General features: G+C 46.3%; 4 protein-coding genes, 1 long non-coding RNA gene and 1 other non-coding gene across 6 annotated transcripts; 2 read left to right on the forward strand and 4 right to left on the reverse strand.

Moving 5' to 3' along the window:
* Nucleotides 1-1783: 1783 nt before the first annotated feature.
* Nucleotides 1784-3388, reverse strand: LOC136493091 (uncharacterized). The gene is made up of 6 exons (XR_010768299.1): nucleotides 3346-3388; nucleotides 3143-3256; nucleotides 2993-3055; nucleotides 2061-2122; nucleotides 1912-1968; nucleotides 1784-1822 (listed from the first exon to the last, which is right to left on the reverse strand). It is a non-coding gene; the product is annotated as an uncharacterized lncRNA (long non-coding RNA).
* A 187-nt stretch (nucleotides 3389-3575) lies between these two features.
* Nucleotides 3576-4751, reverse strand: LOC136491939 (NAP1-related protein 1-like). Its single transcript, XM_066488132.1, has 3 exons — nucleotides 4506-4751; nucleotides 3752-3874; nucleotides 3576-3641 (listed from the first exon to the last, which is right to left on the reverse strand). The coding sequence occupies exons 1-3, from the start codon at nucleotides 4635-4637 to the stop codon at nucleotides 3576-3578; spliced, it is 321 nt and encodes a 106-aa protein (XP_066344229.1). The 5' UTR covers nucleotides 4638-4751.
* Nucleotides 4752-6054: 1303 nt separating this feature from the next.
* Nucleotides 6055-12368, reverse strand: LOC136490713 (ATP-dependent RNA helicase SUV3L, mitochondrial-like). The gene is made up of 2 exons (XM_066486912.1): nucleotides 10131-12368; nucleotides 6055-6919 (listed from the first exon to the last, which is right to left on the reverse strand). Exons 1-2 carry the CDS (start codon nucleotides 12269-12271, stop codon nucleotides 6883-6885), a joined length of 2178 nt encoding a protein of 725 aa, XP_066343009.1. The 5' UTR covers nucleotides 12272-12368; the 3' UTR covers nucleotides 6055-6882.
* Nucleotides 12369-12457: 89 nt separating this feature from the next.
* LOC136490714 (protease Do-like 8, chloroplastic) lies at nucleotides 12458-19184 on the forward strand. The gene is made up of 13 exons (XM_066486914.1): nucleotides 12458-12718; nucleotides 13172-13296; nucleotides 13448-13530; nucleotides 13626-13724; nucleotides 13869-13935; nucleotides 14008-14083; nucleotides 14174-14240; nucleotides 14758-14975; nucleotides 16054-16121; nucleotides 17732-17811; nucleotides 18373-18459; nucleotides 18567-18674; nucleotides 18782-19184. The coding sequence occupies exons 1-13, from the start codon at nucleotides 12576-12578 to the stop codon at nucleotides 18908-18910; spliced, it is 1350 nt and encodes a 449-aa protein (XP_066343011.1). The 5' UTR covers nucleotides 12458-12575; the 3' UTR covers nucleotides 18911-19184.
* A 1449-nt stretch (nucleotides 19185-20633) lies between these two features.
* On the forward strand, nucleotides 20634-21364 carry LOC136491144 (uncharacterized). Its single transcript, XM_066487375.1, has one exon. It carries the CDS (start codon nucleotides 20828-20830, stop codon nucleotides 21182-21184), a length of 357 nt encoding a protein of 118 aa, XP_066343472.1. The 5' UTR covers nucleotides 20634-20827; the 3' UTR covers nucleotides 21185-21364.
* Nucleotides 21365-25537: 4173 nt separating this feature from the next.
* Nucleotides 25538-25618, reverse strand: TRNAL-CAG (transfer RNA leucine (anticodon CAG)). The gene has a single exon. It is a non-coding gene; the product is annotated as a tRNA-Leu (tRNA).
* Between the last annotated feature and the right edge of the window lie 41 nt (nucleotides 25619-25659).

Genomic DNA, 25659 nt, shown 5'->3' on the forward strand with positions numbered 1-25659 from the left:
CGAGCTCCCTGCCATGTCATCCACGTCTCGGCGGCTAGTGACGCTGACCGCCGAGACGTGTTAGCTTCGTCCGTCAGTTTCAATACGACCGAGCTAAGGGTCAATTTTCTAAATTATTTCCGTCAGGGTATGTCTCTGTGAGAAACTTCAAACAAAAAAAACACTAAATTGTAAAAAATTCGCGGCTACTGACGTGACGCCGCGCGGACGGACGTCATGGCGCTGGACATGGGCCCGATGGACCAGCCTGACTGCACATTGAAGCCCTCGCGTCGTTTACCTGCTCAGGGAGACGGGGCTCCGGGATAGGACGCTCTGACCCGCATACGCTCTGCTCTTTCATCCTAACCTTCGTTACGGTCCCTCGACGAGCCGGATGGCTCCATGGTGCGCTATTCATGTCTTGCGCCGCAGCGACAACAAGCTCCCGCTCACGGATGATCGCTTGTACCCTGCAGATACATTCATGTCCCGCGGTGCATCCCTGCGTGTGGAGGTGTCCGAGGTGGACGTCGACGGGAGGCGGCTGATCCCGTGAGCGGCATCGGAGACCACTCGGTGTTCGTCGGCGACACGCAGCTGCGTCATGCTGGCCGCCGAACTAGAGTTCCCAAGGTCGCTGCCGTTCCGCAAAAGAAAAAAAAAAAAAAAAGGTCGCTGCCAACGCGGTGTACCTGAACTACCTCTTGCAGCACCTTCGCGGCTTCGGCGCCTACCGTTTCGAGGACGGGGTGACCACGCCGCCGAGAGACCTCCGCCGGGAAGGGAAGGGGTGGGACCGTGGCTTCGTCGCGTGTGCTTCCCACTTAGGAGTTGAAGACTATCTGATCTGCGACGTCCAACAGCCAGAAATCTTCCACCATGTTAGTGATGGTTGATCTGTATATTATCATGTTCTATTATCGACAAATTGATCAGGGAATCTGTGTTTTTGTTAATTCAGTACGGAGTACTATTTATCTCTATTGGTTAGCTCCTTGGATGTTGTCATGTTGTCTCTCTTGTCTCTCTTGCTGAGTGGATCCAAAGTTTTAAAAGTTATTTTTTTACTATATAATGATCAGACAGAACTGAACCTGGGAGGCCTTGGCCATCAGGTCATAAAACATACCCACGATACTAGACATGAATTTGCAAGAATACGCACAGCAGACGACCAGGCCAAGCAGAACTTCCACGGTACATAATGGATTGCACATAAAGAAATCTGTCAAATACCAAACTCCATAAACTTAAGTTCTGAAAATAGGCCCTAAAACTCCAACCAAGTCAAGTACTGAAACACCGCAAAAGGGGACGCCTTGTTTCATCAGCCATCTGGAGGCTCGGTCTCACGCATTCTGCAGACAACTTGTCAAACCTGACCTAAGTGGAACAAGGCTCAGGTCTCCTCTTCATCCTCCTTGTCTTCGCTTCCTCATCAGATCCTAAAAATATTTGCAGGGGTCATAAATAAACAGAGGGAAAAGAATGGACACAATGAAATAATTGTGTACATCTCCAATTGTGTGCGCAAATAATAGGGGCAATAACAAGGTGCATGACTTGGCATTCAAATGTGCATAGTAAATGCCTAAATAATAAACCAATCAGCACGTGGCAGAAAACAGTATGAGTAACAGTAAAGCTAGGTGCAGCAAAACAGTCATGATATTAACATGAAAAGTTACTGCTACTAAAAAGTCAATATCATCAGGATAGAAAAGAATGCAATGCGCTTTTACCTAAGGAATAACTTGAATAGAAATTGCACATTAAAGAACTGGATTCGTGGATTACCTCTTCCCTCATCATCCTCTAGTTCAAACTCGCCTTCTAGCTCCTGCAGTGAGAGATTTCAGCACAGAATACAATATAGTACAAAACTATAAATAAATGAACAAAATCATTCATCACAAAAGAACAACTAACATTGTTGAAATACTTCAAAGGATTAGGCCACAAGTCTTCCTTGATGACATCTGCCACCTATGTAATTGAGGTCATCAGAGAACAAACAGGAATATATTTTTGAAGCCACAACCTCAACCTCAGCTGTAAGACCTGGAAACTGTTTATACCTGATCCATCTCACCATGAGCGAAACTTTTGTCCTCTGTATTGCTGAACCAAGTGAAAAAAACTGCAAAAGGAACAGAACTTTACAGAACCTCCAACCAACAGCTCAATTGAGATATTTATTACTATTTAGTATTTACTGTATTAACATCACTCCCTCCAGTCACAATATATGACATTTTGAGTTTTTGGATCTTTGAGGTGCGACTTTGACCAAAATATTTCTATTAAAACATATAGTTATAGTGCCCAATAATGTATGCCATGAAAGCGCTATTCAAGACAAATCCACCCATATCATATCTATATCTCCAAACCAAATATTTTGAGAGCTATTAGTAGTGGTCAAAGTTTCAAAAGTTTGACTGGATTTCAGTCGAAGTGTCATATATTTGTGACCTGAGAGAGTATAATGCATGTACCAAAAGGAAAAAGAAAAGCTATTAAAAAAGCCATGCCTTCTCCAACATGTCAAGGTATTAGTTTAAGCATATTTTGTATGCTAAATCACAAGACCAAGAGCCATTAAACCACCACTAGGAACTAGCATACAACATATTTTGTTTTGTTCCCTTTTTGGGCTTTATTTAGGCCAAACTGTTATTCTTTATTAATATAATTCTGGCAAAATCATGCCAGACTTAAGTTAAAAAAAACACCATTTTGAAACATTTCAGCAATTTCGTGACTGTTGATAAATAAGACATAAATGGAAATGTGCTACATTGTAAAATCAAAATGGAGCCAACAGAATGTATAGAGTAGCGTAGACTAGTCTAGAGTGAACAAGAATGACAGAAAGAAAGCATGGAGAACATTGACATAAGAAAGAAGCTAGCAAGCATAGATTGTCTGATTATATAATTGTGCATCACTAATAGGAAACTAGAAATGGGAAAATTTTGTGCTCAAATAGAAACCTGAAATCAGATACCTTTCATCAACCAGTAGTCGCTTGTCCCCCCTTCTTGTTGCATGTCTTTCCATTGACAATATCCTAATGTACAAATTAGAAAAAATCGTTAGGTTCTCTAGCAAAAACTTGGTATGTTAAACACATAGTGTGATAGTCAAGGCACAATACCATTCCTGCCTTCCACTTAATGGAGGTAGCCTTTACTGTAACTGTTCCGTCATCATTGATGGAATATGCCTTCGTAAGCTTTTGATCTTCAAAATATGGATTGGGAGAAAATGTCTACCAATTCAAGGTCAAAAGACAGTAAAAACAAAGTTTTTAAAAATATCAAGAAGAAACTGTAGCTTGCAGGTTCAAAGAAATCTTACCAGAGTAATAGAGCAGCCCGATTTAATATCCTCAGACTCATCCCACAAACATAGACTCCAAGTGTTTAAAAATCTATAACAGAATGAACATTGTAAGTTCCTGAGTTAATAAGAGATGACAATTTACCGATTGGTTTCTGATAGTATTACAGGATATATAGGTCTATTGCTTAATTGATTCTATTACTTCCTGAAAATTTATTGCAAATGTTCGAGCAGCTAAAACCATGTCAAATAAAGGTACCCTGTTGATCATCCTCAGTTAGAAGATCGCCAAGCATAGGATGGCTGAGAAACTGCAGGGACAGTACACAGCACTGTCACGTTACTAATTAAAGGATGAGCCCATACGCAACACCAACCCTCAAAAAGAGATGTAACATAAACCATAGAATATATTACAAACCGCTGTTAGCCAGAAGTCTGGAATCTTCTGGATCATTTCATTACGTCGAACATAAACTGGTCTGCGAATTTCATTGTATTTCTGTTCCACCTCCAATACTTTATTGCTTGCTTCCTCATTAACCTGTAATGAATTAAAGCTATGAGAGACAGCCTTCACATTAAAATACATCGAAACAGGCAACTTAAAAAAATGCACACTATGGTTTAGCCACTCGTCCTGTACATGAGTAGCATAGATTTAGCCAGTGTGTTTCCACCATCGCATTTCACCATTAGCAATAGGAAGCTTCTAAGATTCACTGATGAAATCTCGTAAAATCAAGTCAATTCTGACATCAGAGACCGCTGGATATTAATACGAGGGTAGTGCCGATCTAATTTTGTTTAGGGAGCAGAGGAAGCATCGAATCCTCAGCACTAAATAGGGCTTCGAGCGAACCCCCCCCCCCCCCCCCCCCCCCCCCCCCCCCCCCTTCCGTGCCAACTCCACAAAACAAGCAATTCTTCCTCAGGCTGCAATCAACCAATCAATCACCCGATACACAACGCTGCAGCACAGCCAAACGCCGAAACCATCGCACAGGTCACTTTGAACCGGCAGCAAAACCTCTACTGAATTTCAAGAGGAACCACACGAAAGTCCAACAAAAACCTACAGCTGACGAAGCCCAGCGAGCCAATGGCTGAGCCATCACAGCGCGTCAAACGAGGCGGGAAAAATTCCAAATCACCTGGAAAGCGAAGCAACTCACCTTCTCGATCTGGTCCTGGATCTCCTGGAGCTTCTCGATGGAGAGGAGGAGGGCGCGGTCGATGGGCTGTCCCCCGTCCTCCTCAGCGTCGTCGGTCCTCGCCTTCTTGCCCTTCTCTTCGGCGGTCCGCATCGCGAGCAAAGTGGAAAACCCCCTCTAGGGTTTTAGCGCTTCCTCAGTCCCTCCTTGTCCTAGGGAAAGGGAAGGCTGTTTTTTTTTTAGAAAAGGGAAGGCTGCTGCCACTGGCGTGCGCGGCTACGCGCGGTGGGCGGGCGGAGGCGGGTCGGGTGGACAGGTGGTGGACTGGTGGTGGCCTGGTTAATTGCGGGTTTTTTTAATACGGAACTGCTAGCGTCCACAAGTCCGATCGCGCTGCTGTTTTTTTATGTGCATAGCCAATTCGTTCCCCACACGCATACATGAGAGCCCATTTTTATTGGAATGCCCTCGCACACGCCCAACACGCTCGCAACTCGCGCCCCCGAACCTTATCTCCATCTCCATCCCCATTCTTGTCCCTAGCCCCATCGGTTTGCCTCGTCCCCGCGGGAGCACCCCCACCCCGTCGTGACCCCGACGACGGCTAGGCTCCCCGTTCCCCTACCGCACAACTGTCCCCAAAAGATCATGAAATACTTTTACTGTAACATTACAAAAACATATAGAAAAACTATATAGTGTAACATCGTGTTGTAAATACTGCAACAACAAAAAATATGCACTGCAAACATCGAAAAATATCTCCTGCAACAATAAAAAAAATATGTACTGCAACATCGAAAAAATATGTAGTGCAACGTTGGAAAACATGCACTGCAATATCGAAAAAAATCTACCGCGACAATGAAAAATATCTACTGCAATAAAAAATGTGTACTGCAACATTGAAAAGCCGCATCTTCTTGCAATATGATCTTGCAACATGCGCTTTCAACACAATATCTTCTTGCTACTCGGTAGAATGGAGGCTCGTCGATGTGTGGTGTTCACCGGAGGTAGCGGGTCGGCAGCGCTTGTAGGCGGCAGGGTGACGGCAGTGGTTGCACGTCGCGGAAAGGAGACATCGGCCGCACGAGTGATAGGGAGGCCGCGACTGCACGACTTGGAGAGGGCAACCACACGCCGCACTTGCTAAGGCCGGTAGCCGAGCGCCATGACTCGGAGGTGGCCACGTGCCATGCCTGGCAAGGCTAGGAGGCGAGCGTTGCAGCTTGGAGGCCGTCGCACGCAATGCCTAGCAAGGCCAGCGACTGTGCGCTCGAAGGCCGCACACGAGCGGATAAAAACGATAGGAAGAGAAACGAGCGAATAGGAACGAGTGGATGAGCAGTTTTTTTTTTTAGAAATGAAGGAGCGTGGATTGTTGGGCTAGCGTCGCAGACCAGCATCAAAGCGTAGACGGACGAACGCTCGGTTCAAAACATTACAGTATTACTATTAGTGACATGGGACAGAATTTCACAAACAAACAAAAATTGACTTGCCATGAGACACTGAACTCGGATCAACAAAAAAACAGTTTAAACTCCAGTCAAATCACTTCTTGTAGTCTCAATGGGCAAGGGTTTACACCATCATATGCATACTAATTATGTCCTAACACATGCCATTTATCCTTACAAACAAGAAAAATAAATCTCACAACAAAACAACATCAGATCGGCTTATCAGCCATGGTACAGTGTTTTTCTCTCACGACAACCTACTTATCAACCATAAAAACCATAAGCCGAACAACTAAATGCACACAGTGCAGGATCCCATCCAAACCCATCAGTTTGACAGTTTTATTGGTTATAGAAAACCATATATATAGAACTACAGTTACAAAAACCCTTTCTATAAAATCCAAAAAACACACACCAAGTGAAAATGCTGCAAGGCATATAAGACTATTGTGCTCTCCAAATGTTACAGGATAAGAAGCATCGAGGCTCACTGCATAACCACAAACATCCTGGATAATAATCAATGAAAACTGTCGTATACCACAAATCTAATGTACTAGCAGAGACAAAAACTAATTTAACTGTTGTTAACTTATTGGCCTGCGTCAGGTTGTTCATTGGCGTGCAATCTACTCTTGCACAACAGCAAGTTAACATAAATCTCCCGTGGTGCCATTGGAATAGGGTCCATTGATGCAAATGCTGCAGCACAACTTGCAGGCTTCAGTGTCTTTCCAGGATGCCAAACCCAAGCTCCGAACAGACAAAATTCGCTTAGGTCAAATCTGAGAAAATGGCCACGGCATGCCATAGCATTAAACTTTCCAGGCGTTTGCAGTTGATCTAGTTGTCCTAACTTGGCTCAAGAGGGTGTTTTCGTAGCATCCATTTGGGTTTGGTCACCCCATGAGAATTTCATGCCGCAAAGTTCAAGGAAGGACAAGGTTGACCTTATCTTGCCATTTCCTGCAAAATGGAACAAAACATAGATAACTGAGATATCTCAATGAAAACTCATGGAACTACAAGACATCCACAATCGACACAACAAAATATTGAGGCACCTTATTCTAGTCAGGGAACTACGATCACAGGAAATGCTAATGAATGTTCTCCTTTTGGGGAAATATAATCAGAGAACTTAAGTGAGCTTAATCACCGCAAGCAGCTTTCAAATAATAAAAAAACATAACCCTGTTTATTAACTGTTCGCTGTTCCACTGCATGGTGCACACTGAAAAGTGTAAAGTGTATAGGACAGGGAATTTGGCATATTGCAACTAATTTTATTAGCTAATATAAATTGGCTAAGATACTACAAGCATGACAACTGTACAAAAATAACTGAATCATCAATCATCTCCATTCTACAGACAAGTACAACAACAACAACAACAACAAAGCCTTTAAGTCCCAAACAAGTTGGGGTAGGCTAGAGTTGAAACCCAACAGAAACAATCAAGGTTCAGGCACGTGAATAGCTGTCTTCCAAGCACTCCTATCTAAGGCTAAGTCTTTGGGTATATTCCATCCTTTCAAGTCTCCTTTTATTGCCTCTACCCAAGTCAACTTCGGTCTTCCTCTGCCTCTCTTCACGTTACTATCCTGACTTAGGATTCCACTACGCACCGGTGCATCTGGAGGTCTCCGTTGCACATGTCCAAACCATCTCAACCGGTGTTGGACAAGCTTTTCTTCAATTGGCGCTACCCCTAATCTCTCACGTATATCATCGTTCCGAACTCGATCCCTTCTTGTATGACCGCAAATCCAACGCAACATACGCATTTCCGCGACACTTAGCTGTTGAATATGTCGTCTTTTCGTAGGCCAACATTCTGCACCATACAACATAGCAGGTCTAATCGCCGTCCTATAAAACTTGCCTTTTAGCTTCTGTGGTACCCTTTTGTCACATAGGACACCAGACGCTTGCCGCCACTTCATCCACCACTTCATTCTACAGACAAGTACCACTAAGAAAATCTAGCACACTAGCAACTTGAAGTTTGACAACAGTAGATGAGCACAGGATTTTTCTGTTTGAACTTGTCCACTGAATCTGTTTTCAGAATTGACATGCTCATTAATGTCACATAATAATACACAGTTATCATGAGTTCATGACCCATCCAGAACAAATCTAAAGACACCGTGAGGGGACTTGGAACACGTCCTGTCTTCTTTTGAGGGAATCAGAGGTGCTTTCCCTTGCCGGTATTTGGGGCTGCAGCTGCACATCCGTAAACTTCGAAAAATTCACATGCAACCTCTTATTGAGCATATTGGCCAAAGACTACCTGGGTGGAAAGGGAGATGGCTAAACAGAGCATGTCGCCTCACTCTAGTCTCCTCGGTCCTCTCATCCATGCCGACCTACCACCTCACAGTGTTCCCCCTTGCGGCTTGGGCTAGGAAGAAAATCGGCAAAATCAGGAGACCATTCCTATGGAAAGGTGAGGAAAATGCAAATGGGGGCCACTATCTCGGGAACTGGCTAGTGGCCAGGCCCAAAGACCTTAGCGGCTTGGGGATACCAGATTTAGAAAAATTTGGTAGAGCACTTTGACTACGATGGCTTTGGCAAGATTGGGTGGAGGAGTCCAAACCTTGGGCGGGCACGGAACTACCTTGTAATGAGACAGACCGGCTGCTCTTCAACTTATCAACCAAGGTCACAGTTGGCGATGGCGCAAAGGCCCGTTTCTGGCACAGGCACAGCAGCTGGCTGGAGGGTGCGGCCCCCAAATATTTAGCACCCCATTTGTTCGAGCTGGTTAGAAGGAAAAACAAGTCAGTTCAGCAGGAACTCCGAAACAACAGTTGGATCCGATCGCTAAGTGGCAGAATCACCACCACCGCCCAAGTTGAGGAGTTTGTCTCCCTTTGGATAAGGCTCCAGAACATCTAGTTGACGCCGGGCGTTCGCGACTCTATAATTTGGAGATGGACAGCTAATGCTTCTTACTCCACCCGCTCAACATATAGGATCCAGTTCAAAGGTTCCTACAGCGGAATCCGAAATGACCTCATATGGAAAGCACATACGGAAAACAAAGGTAAAGTGTTTGTTTGGGTCCTGGTGCAAGAAAAAATCCTAACGGCGGATAATCTACAGAAGAGAGGTTGGCCTCATCAGGAGCAATGCGCCCTATGTAACGGACCTTTGGAAACATGCCTTCATCTATAACTCCTTTGCCCTTTCACTAAGGCAGTGTGAAGCCAGATTCTATCATGGGAGCTTGATGTGCAGCTGATCCAACCCACTCAAGATCTACTTCACCTAAAGTCATGGTGGGAAGAAGCCGCAACCAAGATAGCGAAACAAGAAAAAAGGTGTTTCAACGGAATGGTGATCTACACGCTGTGGAACATATGGAAAGAGAGGAATAGGAGAATTTTTAACAACACCCATGAGTCGGCATTGCAGGTGGCCTTAAGGGTAAAAGAGGATATCGAGCAAAGAAAGAGGGCTTTAGCTTGGGGAGGGGGCAATATCACGGGAGGCATTCTGTAATCCTATTGGGGGCCATGCCCTTTTTGCTCTGTACATAAACCTCTCTTTCCTATCTTAATTGAAAGGCAGAGCTCCTGCCATTACGTTCAAAAAAAATACAGGTTCATGAAATCAATACATTGTCTGTCCTTGTGAGATATTGTAGCAACAAGCCGACAAGGATATATGGACTTCTCTTGGTGGTTCATGGTGTGATTATTTTGCAGGTGTGAAAAAATGGTTATAAAATATGTCAATACTTGCTCAAAGATATGCATTATATACCACAATAAAACTCATGAGCATTGGCAAGAAACATATGTGGGCTTCAAATTAACTCGTTTACCTAAAGATGCACTCAAATTTGTTATAAGTGTTTGTTTTTCTGGGAGCACTGAGCAACTTCACAAGCAAGGGATCATAAAAGGTACAAGCTCTGAACATACTGCAAGGCAAAGGACAATTTCCAGCTAAAAGGGATGTCAGGATGGGGGGAGGGGGGTACTAGCTACATTTTAACATACTTGGTAAGTTCACAAAAGATAATTCTCCAATCAAAGGAGAGGCGAAGAACAAAATCCAGAATATCTGAAAGAGAACTTACGAGTATATTTTCCACATTGAATTACTTGGCAAGTCACTTGTTAATGCAGGATTTAGGGGTTAGGATGGGTTGGATACCTTACGGTTGTTTTAGCAAGGGCTCTTGGCCGTTCATAACCATCTGTAGAAACATCTTTTGCACTGTCATTTGATGCCTGTTCCTCCTTGTACTCATCCTTGTCTTCTCGTCGCCCCCTAGCTTGCTGTCTTGATTCAGGCTTCCAGCATGCTTTAGCAAGTGACTTGCCAAGTAAATCAGCAATATTTATTGCCATGTTCTCAGCTTGCTCCACATGAGGGAAGTTATCTTCCTCAAAATGATGTGACAACCATAGATACATTGATAGGACCTGATGTTTTGTCTCAAGGTCCAGAAGCTCAGCGTCATTTCTTGCAGAACCCCTTGGCACTCCCATTGCGATGCTAACACGACGGCTTTGGCAATAGTTAGTGGCAAATCTTAGAAGATGGTACATGGCTTTTGGATCCCTTATATTTACTGGAGCAAAGCAAAAATTGTAGCGATCCTTGAGGGATAGCCCCTGCACCCTCTCAAGCATATTAGCAACCTTCTTGATACCGTCCTGCTGGCACATGAAGTATGTCTTATCCATGCGGCAAGTATCACGGAATTTATCCAACAGATCATTGAAAGCAAGGTCAGGGAATTGGCTGGCAAACTTTTCCACTTGCTCAAAGCAAGGAAAAAGACCAACTTTATGTGCCTCCTCAAATGGCTGCTGCAGGCACTGAATCAAATAATCTAAATCATCCTTCAAGAAAGTTGTTGTGAGTCCATCTGGGTAAACACTGCCCCTCCGACCAGCACGACCAGCAATCTGCTTTACCTGTGAAGCAGGAACTGGTACCATTCTTTCCCCATTGTATTTGGCCAAGCTATAGAACACAACCCTCCTAATGTTAAGGTTCAGCCCCATACCAACTGCATCACTTGCTACAAGCACATCATACTCATTATCCTGCTCATTGAACAGCTTTGCTTGTTCTCGCCGTGTCTCTGGTGGCAGAGCTCCGTAAATAACACAACACTTGTGCTTTGTAAACTTCTCAATTGCCAGCTTCACCTCGAATATCTCCTTGCGTGAGAAAGCAACAACGCAGTCACCAGAGCGGATATTCTTGAGGTCCCCAAGAAGCGTCTTTGCCTCAACAACAAGAGGCTTGAATCGCTCATATTGATGCACCACCAAATCATCCCCAGTATATGCACAAATCTTCCGGACAAGCTTGAGCACGCTAGGGTCACCGCAGAGGTGTATCTCATCTGCCTTGAGCCCAAGCACAGCGCGCGTCCATGCAAAGCCCCTGACAGGGTCAGCCATCATCTGTATCTCATCAACCACGGCGACTTCATAGAGCTCCTCAGTGGACACCATTTCAATGGTACAGGCGACATGGTTGGCGAAAGGCACTTCCTTAACCTCCTGTCCAGTGCGCAGGCTGCAGTAGACACCGAGGGCATTAACCTTGTCGAAGATCTCCATGGCGAGGAGACGGAGCGGGCTGCAGTAGACCCCAGACTTGGCTGCGGCGAAGCGGGTGAGCGCGTTGTGCGTCTTGCCGCTGTTGGTGGGCCCGCAGTGGTACACGATACGGCGGCGCATGGCGCGCGCGAAGGGGTACCAGGTGTGCGGCGCCGTGAGGTCGGCCGCGGCCATGACCGACCTGTGCTGCCTCAGCTCGTCCGCGAAGTTGGAGACGCAGAACTCCGCGAAGGCCGGGAGGAGGAGCTCGTGCGCGTCCTCCGCAGGGAGCGAGAGGAGGTGCGCCGCGGACTCCCGGGAGAGCCGCGGGAGGAGGAACGCGCGGAAGCGGCGGGCGTAGGAGGGGAAGGCGGATGAGGGAACGTAGAGCGCGAGCGCCTGGTCGGACATGGCCGGACTTTTGGCGAAGTCGCGGACGAGGCCCACCACGGCGTCCCACGTGGCCTTCGGCAGGCGGGAGGAGCCAGCGGCGGAGTCCGAGGCGGATAGCTCGCGCCATAGCTGCTTCGGGTCAAGAGACGGCGGCGGTTTCTGGGTGGGATCGCCGGCTGCGTCGCCGGTGGAGAAGAAGCAGTGCTGGGGTGGGAGCCATGGAGACGGGGGTTGCGGCAAGGGGCGGTGGAGGTGAGAGAGGAGAGGGAGTATGAGCCGGTGGTGCGTGGTGGAGGTGGAGCGACGGAGAAGCGCCGCGGCAATGGCGGTGGCGGCGACCATGGGGTTGGTCGGTTAGGCCGGCGGCATGGGGGCGAGGGGGAAGAACGAGAGGGATCCAGAGTTCCTCTGAACTTGAGTTCCCTACGTCATAGGAACGTCCGATGCTATCCTTTGCATCCGACGGTAGCAAATAATCTCGGCCTAGAAGCCCATTGCAGCCCAGGATCAGCCACAGGTGCAAGCGGTGGGGCCGTGGAGGCAAGAGAACAGAGGTGCCAAACGCCGCCCTCCAGCTTCTATCCCTAAACTCCCACAGATTGCAGCTCGTGCGCCACACACGGACACGAATCCTCCCCCGCCTGGGATGCAGTGCCTACCCTGCGGACCGTCCACCAACGCTCCCGCTGCGCATGCCGCGGCCAGGAGCGTCAGCCGCCGGAGGGTTGTCGTCGAGGGCGTCGCCTCGGCAACCCACGACACTGACGACAGCGAGGAAGCGCCTCCAAGGTCTGACAACTTGTTTCCACCCACCAGGATGTTTTTTTTCTTCTTTTGGGCAACAAGATTTTGATCGGCAGAATCAAGCAGTTCTGGGTTGCTACATACTTTGCTCGTGTTTGTACTTGGTGTTTGCATTCCAACTTTTAATTCTCATTCTTTTTGTTCGTCTCCGTGTAAAGTGTGCTGTGGGCTGTGCTGTACCACCTGGGATATACATATACTAGTTCCGTACTTAAGTTTGGCATCTGTTAAGTGGTTGTGGTTGCTACAAGATAAGAGCGTGTTCATGTTCTGTTATATTATATAATATATATATAATACTCGACATACCATTTCTACTTCTTCTCACTCTCTGCAGTTGCTAACGGTTTGCATAGACTTTAGTTTTATTATCATTTGATTTTACTTGTTAGCTGGTCACTGGATTCTTCTCTTTATTTTTGTTTCCGAATCTTCCAGGTCAATGAGGACAACATGTGATCTTGGTGCAATGTCAAGCAAAGCCTTATTGCTTGTGTCAAAGAGGAAGCTTATTGGTTTGTCAGCCTTTTGTCTTAGCTTATATTCTTCAAGGTACTTTCCAGGTTCGGACCAAGTGACATCGGTAATTTAGGTGTTCTTAGAAATACTCTCAGTACCTTTCACAGTGACCAGACAATTTCCTCTTTGCAATAGGTTGCTTTTTAATTGTCCATGGTATATGGTCTCTTTTAATTTGGCGTTTTCTTACTGCAGCACTTGCTTTGGGTGATACATCTGTCAAAATCGAGGATGTGACTCCCAAGATTTTTCCATCTGGGCCATTATTTCCAACTGAGGTCAGTGTTCAGTTGGACCTACTTGCTTGGTTTATCCTATAAGCTTGTTCTCAAGATATCTTTACGCTTCTTTGGGTCATGCTCCTGAATGGCAGAAACGGATCGCAGAACTATTCGAAACAAATACTTACTCAGTCGTCAACATTTTTGATGCAACACTACGGCCACAGCTTAATGTTACTGGTGTTGTGGAGGTAAAGAATTACATGCTCTAAGTTCAGGCTCAAGAGTATTCTGTTCTCATCAGTATATTTTGCAGATAGCGTTTAATGACAGATTTTTAATAATATAAAGGTGTGAGAAGCACTTGATTGAGTGAAACTTTTCATTCATTTTAGATCCCTGAAGGAAATGGTTCTGGTGTAGTGTGGGATGATTCTGGACATATTGTTACAAATTATCATGGTATGTTGATCTGAGATGATCAAATTTCTACTGTATATGAGCATTACCTTACATCTTTTCTGTGCTTTACAGTTGTTGGCAGTGCTCTTTCAAAAAATCCGAAGCCTGGTGATGTTGTTGCACGTGTCAACATTCTTGCTGCCGAAGGGTAATACATTTTGATGAATTAAGTATGACGAAGATACCAGCATTCTTGTATATGCAAGCCAACTAATGGCCTATTGTATCTACTTGAAAGGATACAGAAAAATTTTGAAGGCAAATTGGTTGGTGCAGATCGTGCTAAAGATCTTGCTGTTCTTAAGGTAAGATGTATTTTGACTGATTCTGAGTCAAGTATCAGCACTTGATTCATAATGCCGTATATGAAGAATTGAAGATAGTCTACAATGTCAACATTTTTCTCGAACAGTCTTCAATGTCAACATAGTTCACCTTTGTCTCATTCCAATATATGTCATCATGATTGTTATTCATATTTGCATATCATCTCAGTCTTCTACATGCATCTCAATCTATTATTTTTATCACTAACCATTGAATTATCTGTCTAGTTACTTAGATTAATTACATGGCATATGGCATGGTCCAAGGAATGCCAATCTTAGAAAAGGTAGAAAGTGAAAAGAGGGTGGAATGCTTGATAGCCTTTATTGTCACTAGAAAATTTCATCTCATGTTTGCCAACCAATTTAATCAAAGTCTGTTTTTGGTATTCACCTGAGTGCAGTAGTTGTGTTTATTAACTTTCACTATCCTTTGCATTTGAAAAGGTCTTGTCAATCAGTTTCTTTTAGTACCTAATACATTGACATGTAATAGGTTGATGCTCCTACAGATCTCTTGAAGCCAATTAATGTGGGACAATCCTCGGCCCTAAGAGTTGGTCAGCAATGCTTAGCAATTGGAAATCCTTTTGGTTTTGACCATACTCTAACTGTCGGTGTTATCAGTGGTTTAAATCGAGATATTTTCAGTCAGGCTGGGGTGACAATTGGAGGTGGAATTCAAACAGATGCAGCTATTAACCCTGGTAACAGGTTTGTAGATATGGCTCAAAATGCTTTTCTACATTGATTATCTTATCCGAACGAAATTTTGCAGCTTAGGTTTCAGGCTTACTTTCGAAGATACTGTTAGCACCTAGCAGGGATGGAGCCAGGCTATTTTGATGTTGTCACTTCACAACAATGAGTTTTAAATACAAGGCTAAACTGTTGTTGATCTAAGAGAAAACAAGACCAATAATCATTCTTTTGAACACTAGTGACATCAATTGTTCTCTATTCTGGATTCACCTTAGCATTAATGGTTTTTTCTTAAGATCACCTAGCATTAATGCTTCTGTTGTACTGAACTTAGCACTTAGACAATCCTAAGAATATTTTGGCTAAGGAAATGTCATACAAAGTAGATTTTGACCCTTAATTTCTCTTACAATATGTTGTCAATTGTTGAGAGAATCAATATCATCTCATAGGCTAACTGTGGACCAAAATTTGTAAATTTTGATTTTTCCTTGATCAAAATATGATTGTCATTCTTGGACGGATGGAGTACCATATATGGTTTATACTTTATACTCGATACCACTTCAAACATTGTAGAATAGCGAGGATCGTTGCCGATTGTAAAAGTGCAAAATAGTGAATCAGATTTTACATCAGTGATCAGTATACAGACTATTAATTGGTACTTTATTTAAGTGACTAGCATCGAACATTATGATGCACGAATTTGGAGATAAATTTCTGCTCTAGCAGTTTGCATAATGATTATATCAGTGGTTAGCATGTTACTACTCTGGAACTTGGGATCACTATAGTCAAGTTGGGAGCCTGACAAGCTTTAATTGATAACCTGTTTTGAGTTAACTATTTCTCTGCACTCAGATGTTTAGCCTACTGCATTCATTATACAAGCTCGACCTTTATCCTATCCATACCCGATTACTTAAGTACATTGCAACTAGTGATTTACATACATTAGGTCTTGCTTTGTTAAGCATTTCTACTGTGTCATATCTTTTTCATTAAATATGATGCACTATGATTCCCTCAACTGAAAAGGTACTACAAAGCACTTTGCTAACCATGTATTTTATGAACCTCAATGCAGTGGTGGTCCTTTGCTTGACTCAAAGGGGCATATGATTGGTATTAATACAGCAATTTTCACACAGACTGGTAAGATTAATCCCATTTCTCAAAACAGTGCTAGCAAAACATATGATTCGATACCTCCATCCATAAAATAGTCCTTATGCTGAGATGTTGCTGCAGATGTTTCTGTTTTTTATGCATAAACAGCTACACATACCTCAACATCTATGCTATCTGGCCATCATCAGTGAAAAGTACACATGTAACAATATTTCACAAGTGTTGTTGTCATGATCTTAACTAGCTTATCGTAAAGTTTAATAACTACATATATTTCTGATTCATTTTCTAGATTTCTTTGTTCATTGTATTATTGTGATGAGTGATGACATTTATTGACTTCCTATATAGGATGGAATGCTGAGTTGGTGTTACTGTATTTAAAATCATTTCTTTAGTTTGGCATTGGCTTGCATCCTAGTCTCCTAGAGGCTAACCCCTTTGGATTGAAGGATTGGCACAGGATTTTTGGAGGATTCATCTTCCTAAGGAATTTTTTCCTATCTAGCCCTTTGGTTCACAGGAAAGTAAAGGAATAATTCCTTAGGATTGCATTCCTATGGCCTGATTCCAGAGGAAAATAAACATGAGGTCAGACCTCTTGGAAGCTTTCCTGGCGCGAAATCGGACTTGTCGCGCGCCTCGCTCTTTCTCGGTCATCTTCGTGCTCGCGCCAAAGACAAACGGCCGCCCCATCGCTGGCTCGCGCGGCGGTCGCCTGTCGTTGGCGCACCTGGCGGACGCCCCATCGCCGGCTCGCGCGACGGCCGCGGCATCACCGCTGCACCGCTGCACGGGACAGCATGACGCCCTCCCCATCGCTAGCTATGTAGGGAGAGTCGGCCTGCCCCAACGCCGACCACGGAATCTGCCTGACCCCATCTCCGGCCATCTAGTCCATCGCTTGCAACCACAAACGCAGCGGGTCCATTCATCCGCGCGTTCCTCCGTCGTCCAGGTGCGCTATCTTTTCCCCATCTGCTTCCAAGTACGTTCCTTTTCCCTAACTGAGGATCGACATTTTAGTACTCAGATCCACCCAAAAGATTGCAGTAGTAGGCCTGAAAAAGGTGCAGTTTGGGGCGCCCCTAAGCCTAATTAGCGTGCTGCTTCTATCTACCAAATTATCATGCGCACAGGACTGGCAAAGGCAAATCAAAGAATGTGTCAGTTCCTTCAACGCTGCTGCATATATGTATAAGCACTGTAACGGCAAGTTTGCTGTTTCGAATGCAATGGCTAGCTGTTCAAATCCAAACTGTTGTACAGAATTCCTTTGGTTTTCCTGTGGTGCTACCAAAGAGCTTCTCATTTATTTTCCTGCGTTTGGTAATCCTATAGGATTGAAGAAACATGGCACATCAATTCCTATGTTTTTCCTATCCCTACATTTTTCCTATCCTTCAATCCAAAGGGGGCCTAAGTTTTTACATGTCATTATTCTCTTTAAAATGGATTGGTAATAGTTTTATACTCTTTAGATCCTAGCTTCTGTACAGACCATAAGTTTATTTTATTCTGTTTGTGTTGTCCTGGTAGTGCATAAATCAGATTGCCTCATATCCAATATATGACTTAAGTTTATGCTGTTTCAACAGTTAGTCTGAGATGTGACTGTTTCTTCGCTGTTTCAGGAACATCTGCTGGTGTTGGCTTTGCTATCCCATCATCAACTGTACTTAAAATCACTCCTCAGTTAATTCAGTTCGGAAAAGTATGTTGCATGGATGTCTTTCATTACCAACTTCATACTCCAAAGTTTTCTAAACAATGCCTTGAGAGAGATTTATCAATGAACTGTTACTGTTTAAGATGCTTTTATTAATTTTTTTTTAATTCCAGTTGTCCCTAGTATGTACGGTTAGCATAACATACTAACAGTAGATCAGATGCTCTGAACAAGCATGCAATTATTTGTAAGATATGGCGTTTTCCTTTTTTTTTATGCAAGATATGGAAAATTTGCAGTAGGAGGTTAAGGTTCAGCTGATCAGGTTCTTTGAATGGTATATTAACCTTTTTTCAGTGAAAATGGAAGTTATTTTGGTCTCAGTTTGCCTAGCTAGGACTAACTATCCTTCCCTCGAGATCACGTCCACTATATATTTTGCTGTCTCTTGAAGGATTTTTTTTTTCACAAAATTTATAGCACAGATAAGCAAATTGGGTTGCTTTTCTCATTTAATGTTACGCTTTGTTCAACTCTGATACATCTGTCTACGTTCTGTATTTTATTTTATCCTATCCTAAGTTAGGTTAACATTTCTTTCTTAAGGTTCGTCGTGCTGGCTTGAATGTGGACTTTGCTCCAGATCCAATTGCATATCAGCTTAATGTTCGCAACGGAGCTCTTATACTTAAGGTAAACTGAATCACTGGTACCCTTCTATTTTGTTATCCAAACAGGATGCTGTAGATGTTTGCCTGCACTTGCATCCCCATTTTTTCCTATCGGCTGTTCCTCCGTAGGTACCTCGGGGCAGTGCTGCAGCCAAAGCAGGTCTTGCTCCGACCGGCAGGGGTTTCGCTGGTAATATTGTTCTCGGTGATATCATCGTTGCCGTGGATGGCAAACCTGTGAGTTCCATTTTCATTAATGTGGTCGTCTTTGTGTAGGCATTTAAGAGATCCGGATAGTCTTTTGAACCTTGCTCGTGTTTCTTGTGTCGTCATTTCGGGAACAGGTTAAGGGCAAATCTGACCTGCTGAGGGTTCTGGATGACTATGGCGTCGGGGATCAGGTGACCTTGACAATCCGGCGAGGCTCTGAAACCCTTGAGGCAACCTTGCCTTTGGAAGAGGCAAACGTCTGATCAATTTCCGAGAAATAGAACACACATATTCCAAGCTGTCGCGGTGTAAGTTTATCGCACCGGCCAAGCTGTCCATGCCCCCAATTTCACTAGGAATATTCAGATATCCTTTTCGCTGTAGACATTCCCTGCACATGTATATGAGCATGAGCTGCACTTCCCGTGCTTGTTATTATCTTAAGATTATTGTTGAACCAGCCTGATGTTATCATGTTAGAGAACTCGCTGGAAGTCTGAGCTGTTGGTTGAATTTGTTATCGCCTGATTTCCATCAGTTCATCTCACCTGTTGGTTGGAATTGTTCTCATTTTCTTGGTTGGCAAGATCATGCGATGGTGTGCACGCGGTCAGTCAGTGTTTTGTGGTGACCGCTCGTCCGCACCGGATGCAACGGAGAGAGAGCCCGTGGCCGAAGCCCCGCAGGCCGCAGCCGAGGTGACGTCGCGGTGCGTTAGCTCACGTCGCGCTCTGGCCCGGAGGTGGCGCGCCCGCGGAGGGCAAGGGCGTGCACGATGGTCGATGGTACGCCACGGCCGTCGCCCGGTCACGGTGGTGATTTAGCGAATGGGCAGTGTGGATTCGCTCGTGCTTTTTGCTTCGCCGGCGCGCTTTAAGTTAAAACCGGACGAAGGGGATTACCCAGAGAAAGCGAAAGGGAGGAAGGAGAAGGCAAGAAGGGGAATGTCCCTGCGCGCGGCAACAGTGGCAGAGCCTCCCCCGCTGCTTTTCTCGCTGCGCGGCGTGGCAGTGGCTGGCGGGCGGGATTCGGCTTCCTGCTCGCTTTGGATCTTTGAACGGGGTAGCCCGTAGGCGAGCGAGCTTTGGCACCGGTCCCACCACCCCAGTCCAAGGCCGGCGGCACATGCACAGGAACGGCGGCACGGCACGCGACGTCGATGGGGAACAACTTAACGAGCCGGGGAGAGGAAGCAACGTACTACTAATCCATAAAGCAGGAAGCAGCATGAGCTCGCCTCGTTCTCTTTGTCCAGCACGGCGCACAGGAGCGCGTGTCCCCTCGGTCGTCCGCGCTCTCGGCGCTGCTAGCTCTCGCGGCAGGGGGAACGCCGCGCGCTAGCCTCGGCTCGGCTCGCCAGCCAGAGTACGCAGGTGCGAAAGGATTGGATGATCTGCGGTCGATGCATCCAAACCTAGAAAGACCAAAAGCGTACCGCTGGCTAGTGCCGGCCGCTTTGTTTTCCACCTGGAAGAATCTTCCAAAACAGCGTTCAACAGTAACCCCTCCCCCACAGTGGACAAGACCACAGTAATACGAGTAGTACGATACAGCCGCATGCACTCTACTCTCTTCTTTTCTTCGCGGGCACGCTCACCTGTATGCCTGTTCTTTTTCTCCTTGTTGTCGTACGTTCGTCAGTGCAAATCCTCCCGTAACTACGCAGTGATGTACTGATGTGTGTGCGATACACGAACGCTTTGTTTCTTTTAATTTTCACTTGTACTACTACTAGTACGTAGCAAGCTAGCCAGGCCACGCCCGGGGATTACGTACATAATGCCAATCTACTTCTACTACACCACCTCAAGTACGCAAAAAGCGACGTGTTGCCTTGTTGGGGGTGTCCCTCTCTTTGTCTCCTTTTGCTTTTGGACCACCGCGAGATCTCACGCTCGCTCTCAACCTCACCCGTCTCTGTTACAGATGCGGCCAGACGAGGACGAGGGGCCTCCTGCCTCCTATATCTACCGGAACAAAGGCGCACAAGCCGGGCATTGGCATTGCAAACCAGCAACAGACATGGCCGTCGCAGCTTCTGCTGCCCGCACGCTACTCCTGCCGCAAAGCTAATAAGCTTGGTAGTGGCATAGGCGCGTAGGCAGCGGGTGGTATCCACCCCCGGCCCGCCGGCTCTCATTGCAAGAGCGCGCGAGAGAGAGGGATCGGAGGAGAAGAGAATGAGACTCGTCGGCTTCGCGCTGGTGGCGGCGGCTCTTGTCCTCGCTGTTCTTCTGAGCTCCACCCCCGAGGTTTCTGCCGTCAGAGTCCCGGCGGCCCCTCTCGCGGACCAGACGAGCAGCAGCCGGCGTGGCGCCTCGTCATCATCACCGGCCGACGAGCAACCAAACAAAGCGGCGGGCGATAACGCCGCCCCCGGCGCCGATGCAAGCAGCGCCAGGCTCGACGCGTCCAGCTGGAAGGCCGCCGCGTCGTTCGGCGGCTCCTCCTCCCCTCCGTCGACGGTGTTCGACCCCGACAGGATGAGCAAGCGCCGCGTCCGGAGAGGCTCCGACCCCATACACAACAAGTGCTGATCATCCGGAGTACATCCGTGGCGTTCCAGTGCAATCGAAAGTGTCAATTCTCTTGCTTTGTTTTCGTCTCTCGATTTTTAATCTTCTCCTCTCGCGCTTTTTTTTTTCTCTTTATTTCTTTCGTTAGCACTTTTTCTTTTCTCTCTTTGAGGTTTGAGCTGCACGTTCTGCTACCTACTGTTCTAGGGTGCGAACGATTTTGTGCTACAGAAATACTTGTACAGAGATGCATGATCTTGCATGCCAATGAAAGGTGAATGTCGAATGGACACGCTGCCGCAGCTCGCGAGTGGAGATCCACGTACTACGTGTGTATGTAAACTTGTGTGTAACTCAGAGCTACTCACTTTGCACAATGTGTACTAATAAGTTCATCAGACACGATCGAGTTTCGACCCTGCCGGCCGGCTGCAACTCAGCTTGCCATGGTATGAACAATTTGATTTGATGACAGACAGTTCCGGTACCGTACGTCTTGTTGACTAGTTGAGACTTGAGAGTGACAGGGCCGGGGAAGCAAGCAAAAACCGGCCATGCTCCCGCGCGCGTCGTCGCGTGTTCTCGTTTCTCAACCAGGAGCAGTGCAGCACAACAGCAGGCCCGTTCCCCGTTGGGGGTCGATTCAGAGCGATGGTCGGCGCCGCAAAATCGGTAAGATCGGGACGGTGGGTTGCGGACAGTGCAGCCGGTTGTTCGCGGCCGCGGCGAGCGGCGACCGGCGAGTCAAGCGGTTGGCACTTGGCAGAGTGATGCGGTGGTGCGGAAGGAAGCGCGACGAGCCCTGTTGCTGTTGCATCGACCTTGTAGCCCATAGCCCCATAGGGAGTAGTCCGTGGAAAACGCTAACGGGCCACATGCCATAGCCCATGGCTGGCGATCTGTACAACCCATGCATGAGGAAGTTTTGAAATAACGCCATTTATGCATACACTCAACTCAAATTGTACTGCATACGCGCGTGTAGCGCAGTAGCAAAGCTTCGCGTTGCGCGGACTACGACGTGTCCGTCGTCTACGAGGCTTGTGTAGCTTCGGTGATTTCCAGAAGGACGTTTGAGGTGTATAGGTTGTAGCTTCTAGGTGTGTGCGTGTGTGTGGCGGTGTGAGTGTGTTGCGTAGAGTACAGATCCTACAATTTATACACTAGAAGTCCAGGCTAAAAAAAATCAAATTGTACTGCATGTTGTTAATATTAAAAGGTTCTCCCACTCAAATTTTGTCCATCACTTCTTTCATGCTCTCGCGTGCAGCCGACCTGGGTTATATTCCAACTCTCCGGCGTCCTCAACGGATCAGCGACGTAGCTAGCTGACATCATGTTTCATCCGACATGGAGGAAAGATGAGGCCGAAAAACTCGGCGAGTAAAATGCATCCATGGTTCTTAAATTATTACCTCCTTCCCATCTAGGTCCTCAAACTAAAAAACGACTATTTGGGTCCCTGAACTATTGTCATCATACACCAATGGTCCAAGACCTGCCACGTCCGCACACAGCATCCAAAGTGGTGGTGCCACAGTGGCAGCTCGACGACGTGGCCATGCTATCTTCTAAAAAAACCTGCCTCCTCATTCGTCTGTTGCTCCCTCGTCCGCATGGCATGGCGCCTTGCCCCTCGCCCGCCTGGCGGCGGCACTTGCTCGTGCGCCCACCTGGCGGCTGCGGCATCCAGCCCGTGCTCGCTTGCCCACGCACAATCATGGAGATTGCTGCCGGCAGCACGGAGGTGGTAGCTGCGGGGACACGGCGACGGGCAGAGTGCCGCTGCCCGGGCACGCACGCCCCACGGCGTCCACGGCAAATCGTGAGCTCGAGCCCGGCGGTGGCACATCGTGAGCTCACGCCCAGCGACCATGGCGCCCAGCGACCATGGCGAACGTGCCCGCGATGAGAGCCATCGGCGAACGTTACCTGCCCATCCTCACACAAGCACTCGATCTGCGAAATGCAAAGCAAAGATCGATCACATTAGTCAGGTCAGGTGACACCAGGATGCTAGCCAGATCAGGTGCAAGTTGTGGTTCCTGGACAGAGCTTTCCTCATGTCGGAGACAACGGTGGCATCGTCCATGAACTTGACGCTGATATGCACCTCTCTCGCCACCTCGCGGAGCTACAGCGTGATCTCCTTGTCACTCTCTCCGAGACCGACGACGCTGAAGGAGTCCGGGACGCAGTACGAGTGGGAATGCAGCTGCCTCCTCGTCCACTTGTCCATACCGCTGATGGTTGGGAGTCTTGGCTGGGCGTACTGGCCGGAGGCCATGACGACAGGGTCGAACACCTCTTCCGCGATGACCACCTCGCCGTCACAGTCAATCACCATGTCTCGACGAGCACCTCACCGTCCAGCGCATCATGCCATCGTCAGCTATGCGCCGCGCCGCCAGGCCGACGTGCAGGACCTTGGTGTTGAGCCTGACGACGTCGTTCATGAGCCCGAACGCATCACAGAAGTCCCTGATGTACCTGAGGTACTCGCCGTGACCCGGGTACCGGCGGCGGCGGCCGTTTCAACCAAGGCGGAGCCAATGGCTACTAACCAGGCATACCCGGTCACTCCTTGTTTCTCCAGGAAGAATCGGAACGTGAAGTCCCGATGCGAGTAGTTACCCGGGAACCTGCCCTTGTGCTCCTTGCTCAACGCCGGGATGGAGTCGGAACTCGGAAGTCGGAGAAGCCCATATGCTATCCCTAGGCACGTTGAGGCGGAGACGCCGCTGTGTGCACGCCGGCAGCGCCGACACCGAGAGGATCGCTGGTGTCGGTCTTCGGGTTGTATAGCCAATGCCCGCTGCTGCCGCTCTGCTCCATGACCGTGGCCCTCGCGGGCAGATACCAGCCCGGAGACGTCGGCGCCGACCACGCTTCCATGGTTGCAGCCTTGCAAGGGCGACAGCACCTTCGTGGCCCGCCCCGACGCCGCCCGGATGGAGAGGAGGGACTTGGGAGTGAGTAAGAGTACGTGGCAGGGTTTGTTTTAGAAGGTAGTATGGCCACGTCGTCCAGCTGTCACTCTGGCACTGCCACGTTAGATGTTAGTGCTGACATGGCAGGTTTTAGACCATTGGTGCATGGTGACAATAGTTCAGGGACCCAGATAGTCGCTTTTTTAGTTTGAGGACCCAGATGGGAAAACCCAAAAAATTTAAGGACTCTGGGTGCATTTTACTCAAACTCGCACTAGCGACTCACTCGTCGCTGTGGTCTCGCACATACATGGACAGTTCATAGTCCACCTTTTCCTGGATAATCTGGATCTTTTGTACACAACAGGCCTGTGGTGAGGTATCTGCAAGATATCAAAACAAACATGGACAATATCTTTTTTATGAATTACTACCCCTGTCCACAAAATAATGCAATTCTCGCATTTTGATGAGTCAAACAGTTTAAACTTTGACTAAAATTATATGAAAATGCACTATATATAATACTCATAGAACAAAATAAATATCAATAGATTAGTTATAGAATATATTTTTATAATGAATTTAGTTAGAGACATAAATGCTAATATTATTTACTATAAACTTGATCAAAGTTGAACTAATTTGACCGACACGTTTTCCATAATTACATTCTTTTAGGACAGAGGAAGTAATTGATAACGGGATATAGCAAGAAACAAATTCTCACCATAAATCAATAACATCCTAAGGATACATTTTCATATTATAGTAGCCAAAAAAGTTCTAGAAATTTGCAGCTTTGCATGTAACATCAGGAGCCTATCTTGCCTTAGCGAATGATGCAACAATGTGAAAGAAGCTATCGTTAGAACCAATTCTTGTTCCAATTCACCAACAAGCTTTAATAAACAAAATAAAGCTTACCATGATTTTGGTTGAGCAAGAATTGGAAGCCAACCAAGTAGACCCTACATTGCACTGTGTAATTTAAAAAAAAACAGCCATGGATAAATGGTTCTCGTCCTCATATATTTTTTTTTATCTCCGTCCCAGCATATAATTGTTGTACGCTATCCATGTTTCATGTGCAACAAAAGAGGTAAAATGCGATAACACGGAAGACTATCTGGAATAACTTCTGTTGCACGATTTGCTATTGTTGGACTAAATCGCCATAAAGGCAAAGAAAAACTGAGGCGATTAGACCATGAGCAGATAATAAAAAATGCTTCAAAATGGAGACACTTACAAAAAAATATTGTCAAATGATATATAAATGATTCAAAATCAGAATGAAAAAATAGGAAAACTTCAAAACCATTAGAAGATAATAAAAGTGCTTCAAAATGGAAACACTTAGAAATTAAAAAAATATATCGTCAAGAATGAGAAATGCTTCAAAATCAAAATGAAAAAAAAATAGAAAAAACTTCAAAAATATTGTCAAGAATGGGATTCGAACCCATGCCCTTTCGGACCAGTACCTGAAACTGGCGCCTTAGACCAACTCGGCCATCTTGACCTATGTTTGTGTTTAAACAATGATTATATATAACTTACAGT

Source organism: Miscanthus floridulus, chromosome 11 (assembly GCF_019320115.1).
Source record: "Miscanthus floridulus cultivar M001 chromosome 11, ASM1932011v1, whole genome shotgun sequence".
NCBI lineage: Eukaryota > Viridiplantae > Streptophyta > Magnoliopsida > Poales > Poaceae > Miscanthus > Miscanthus floridulus.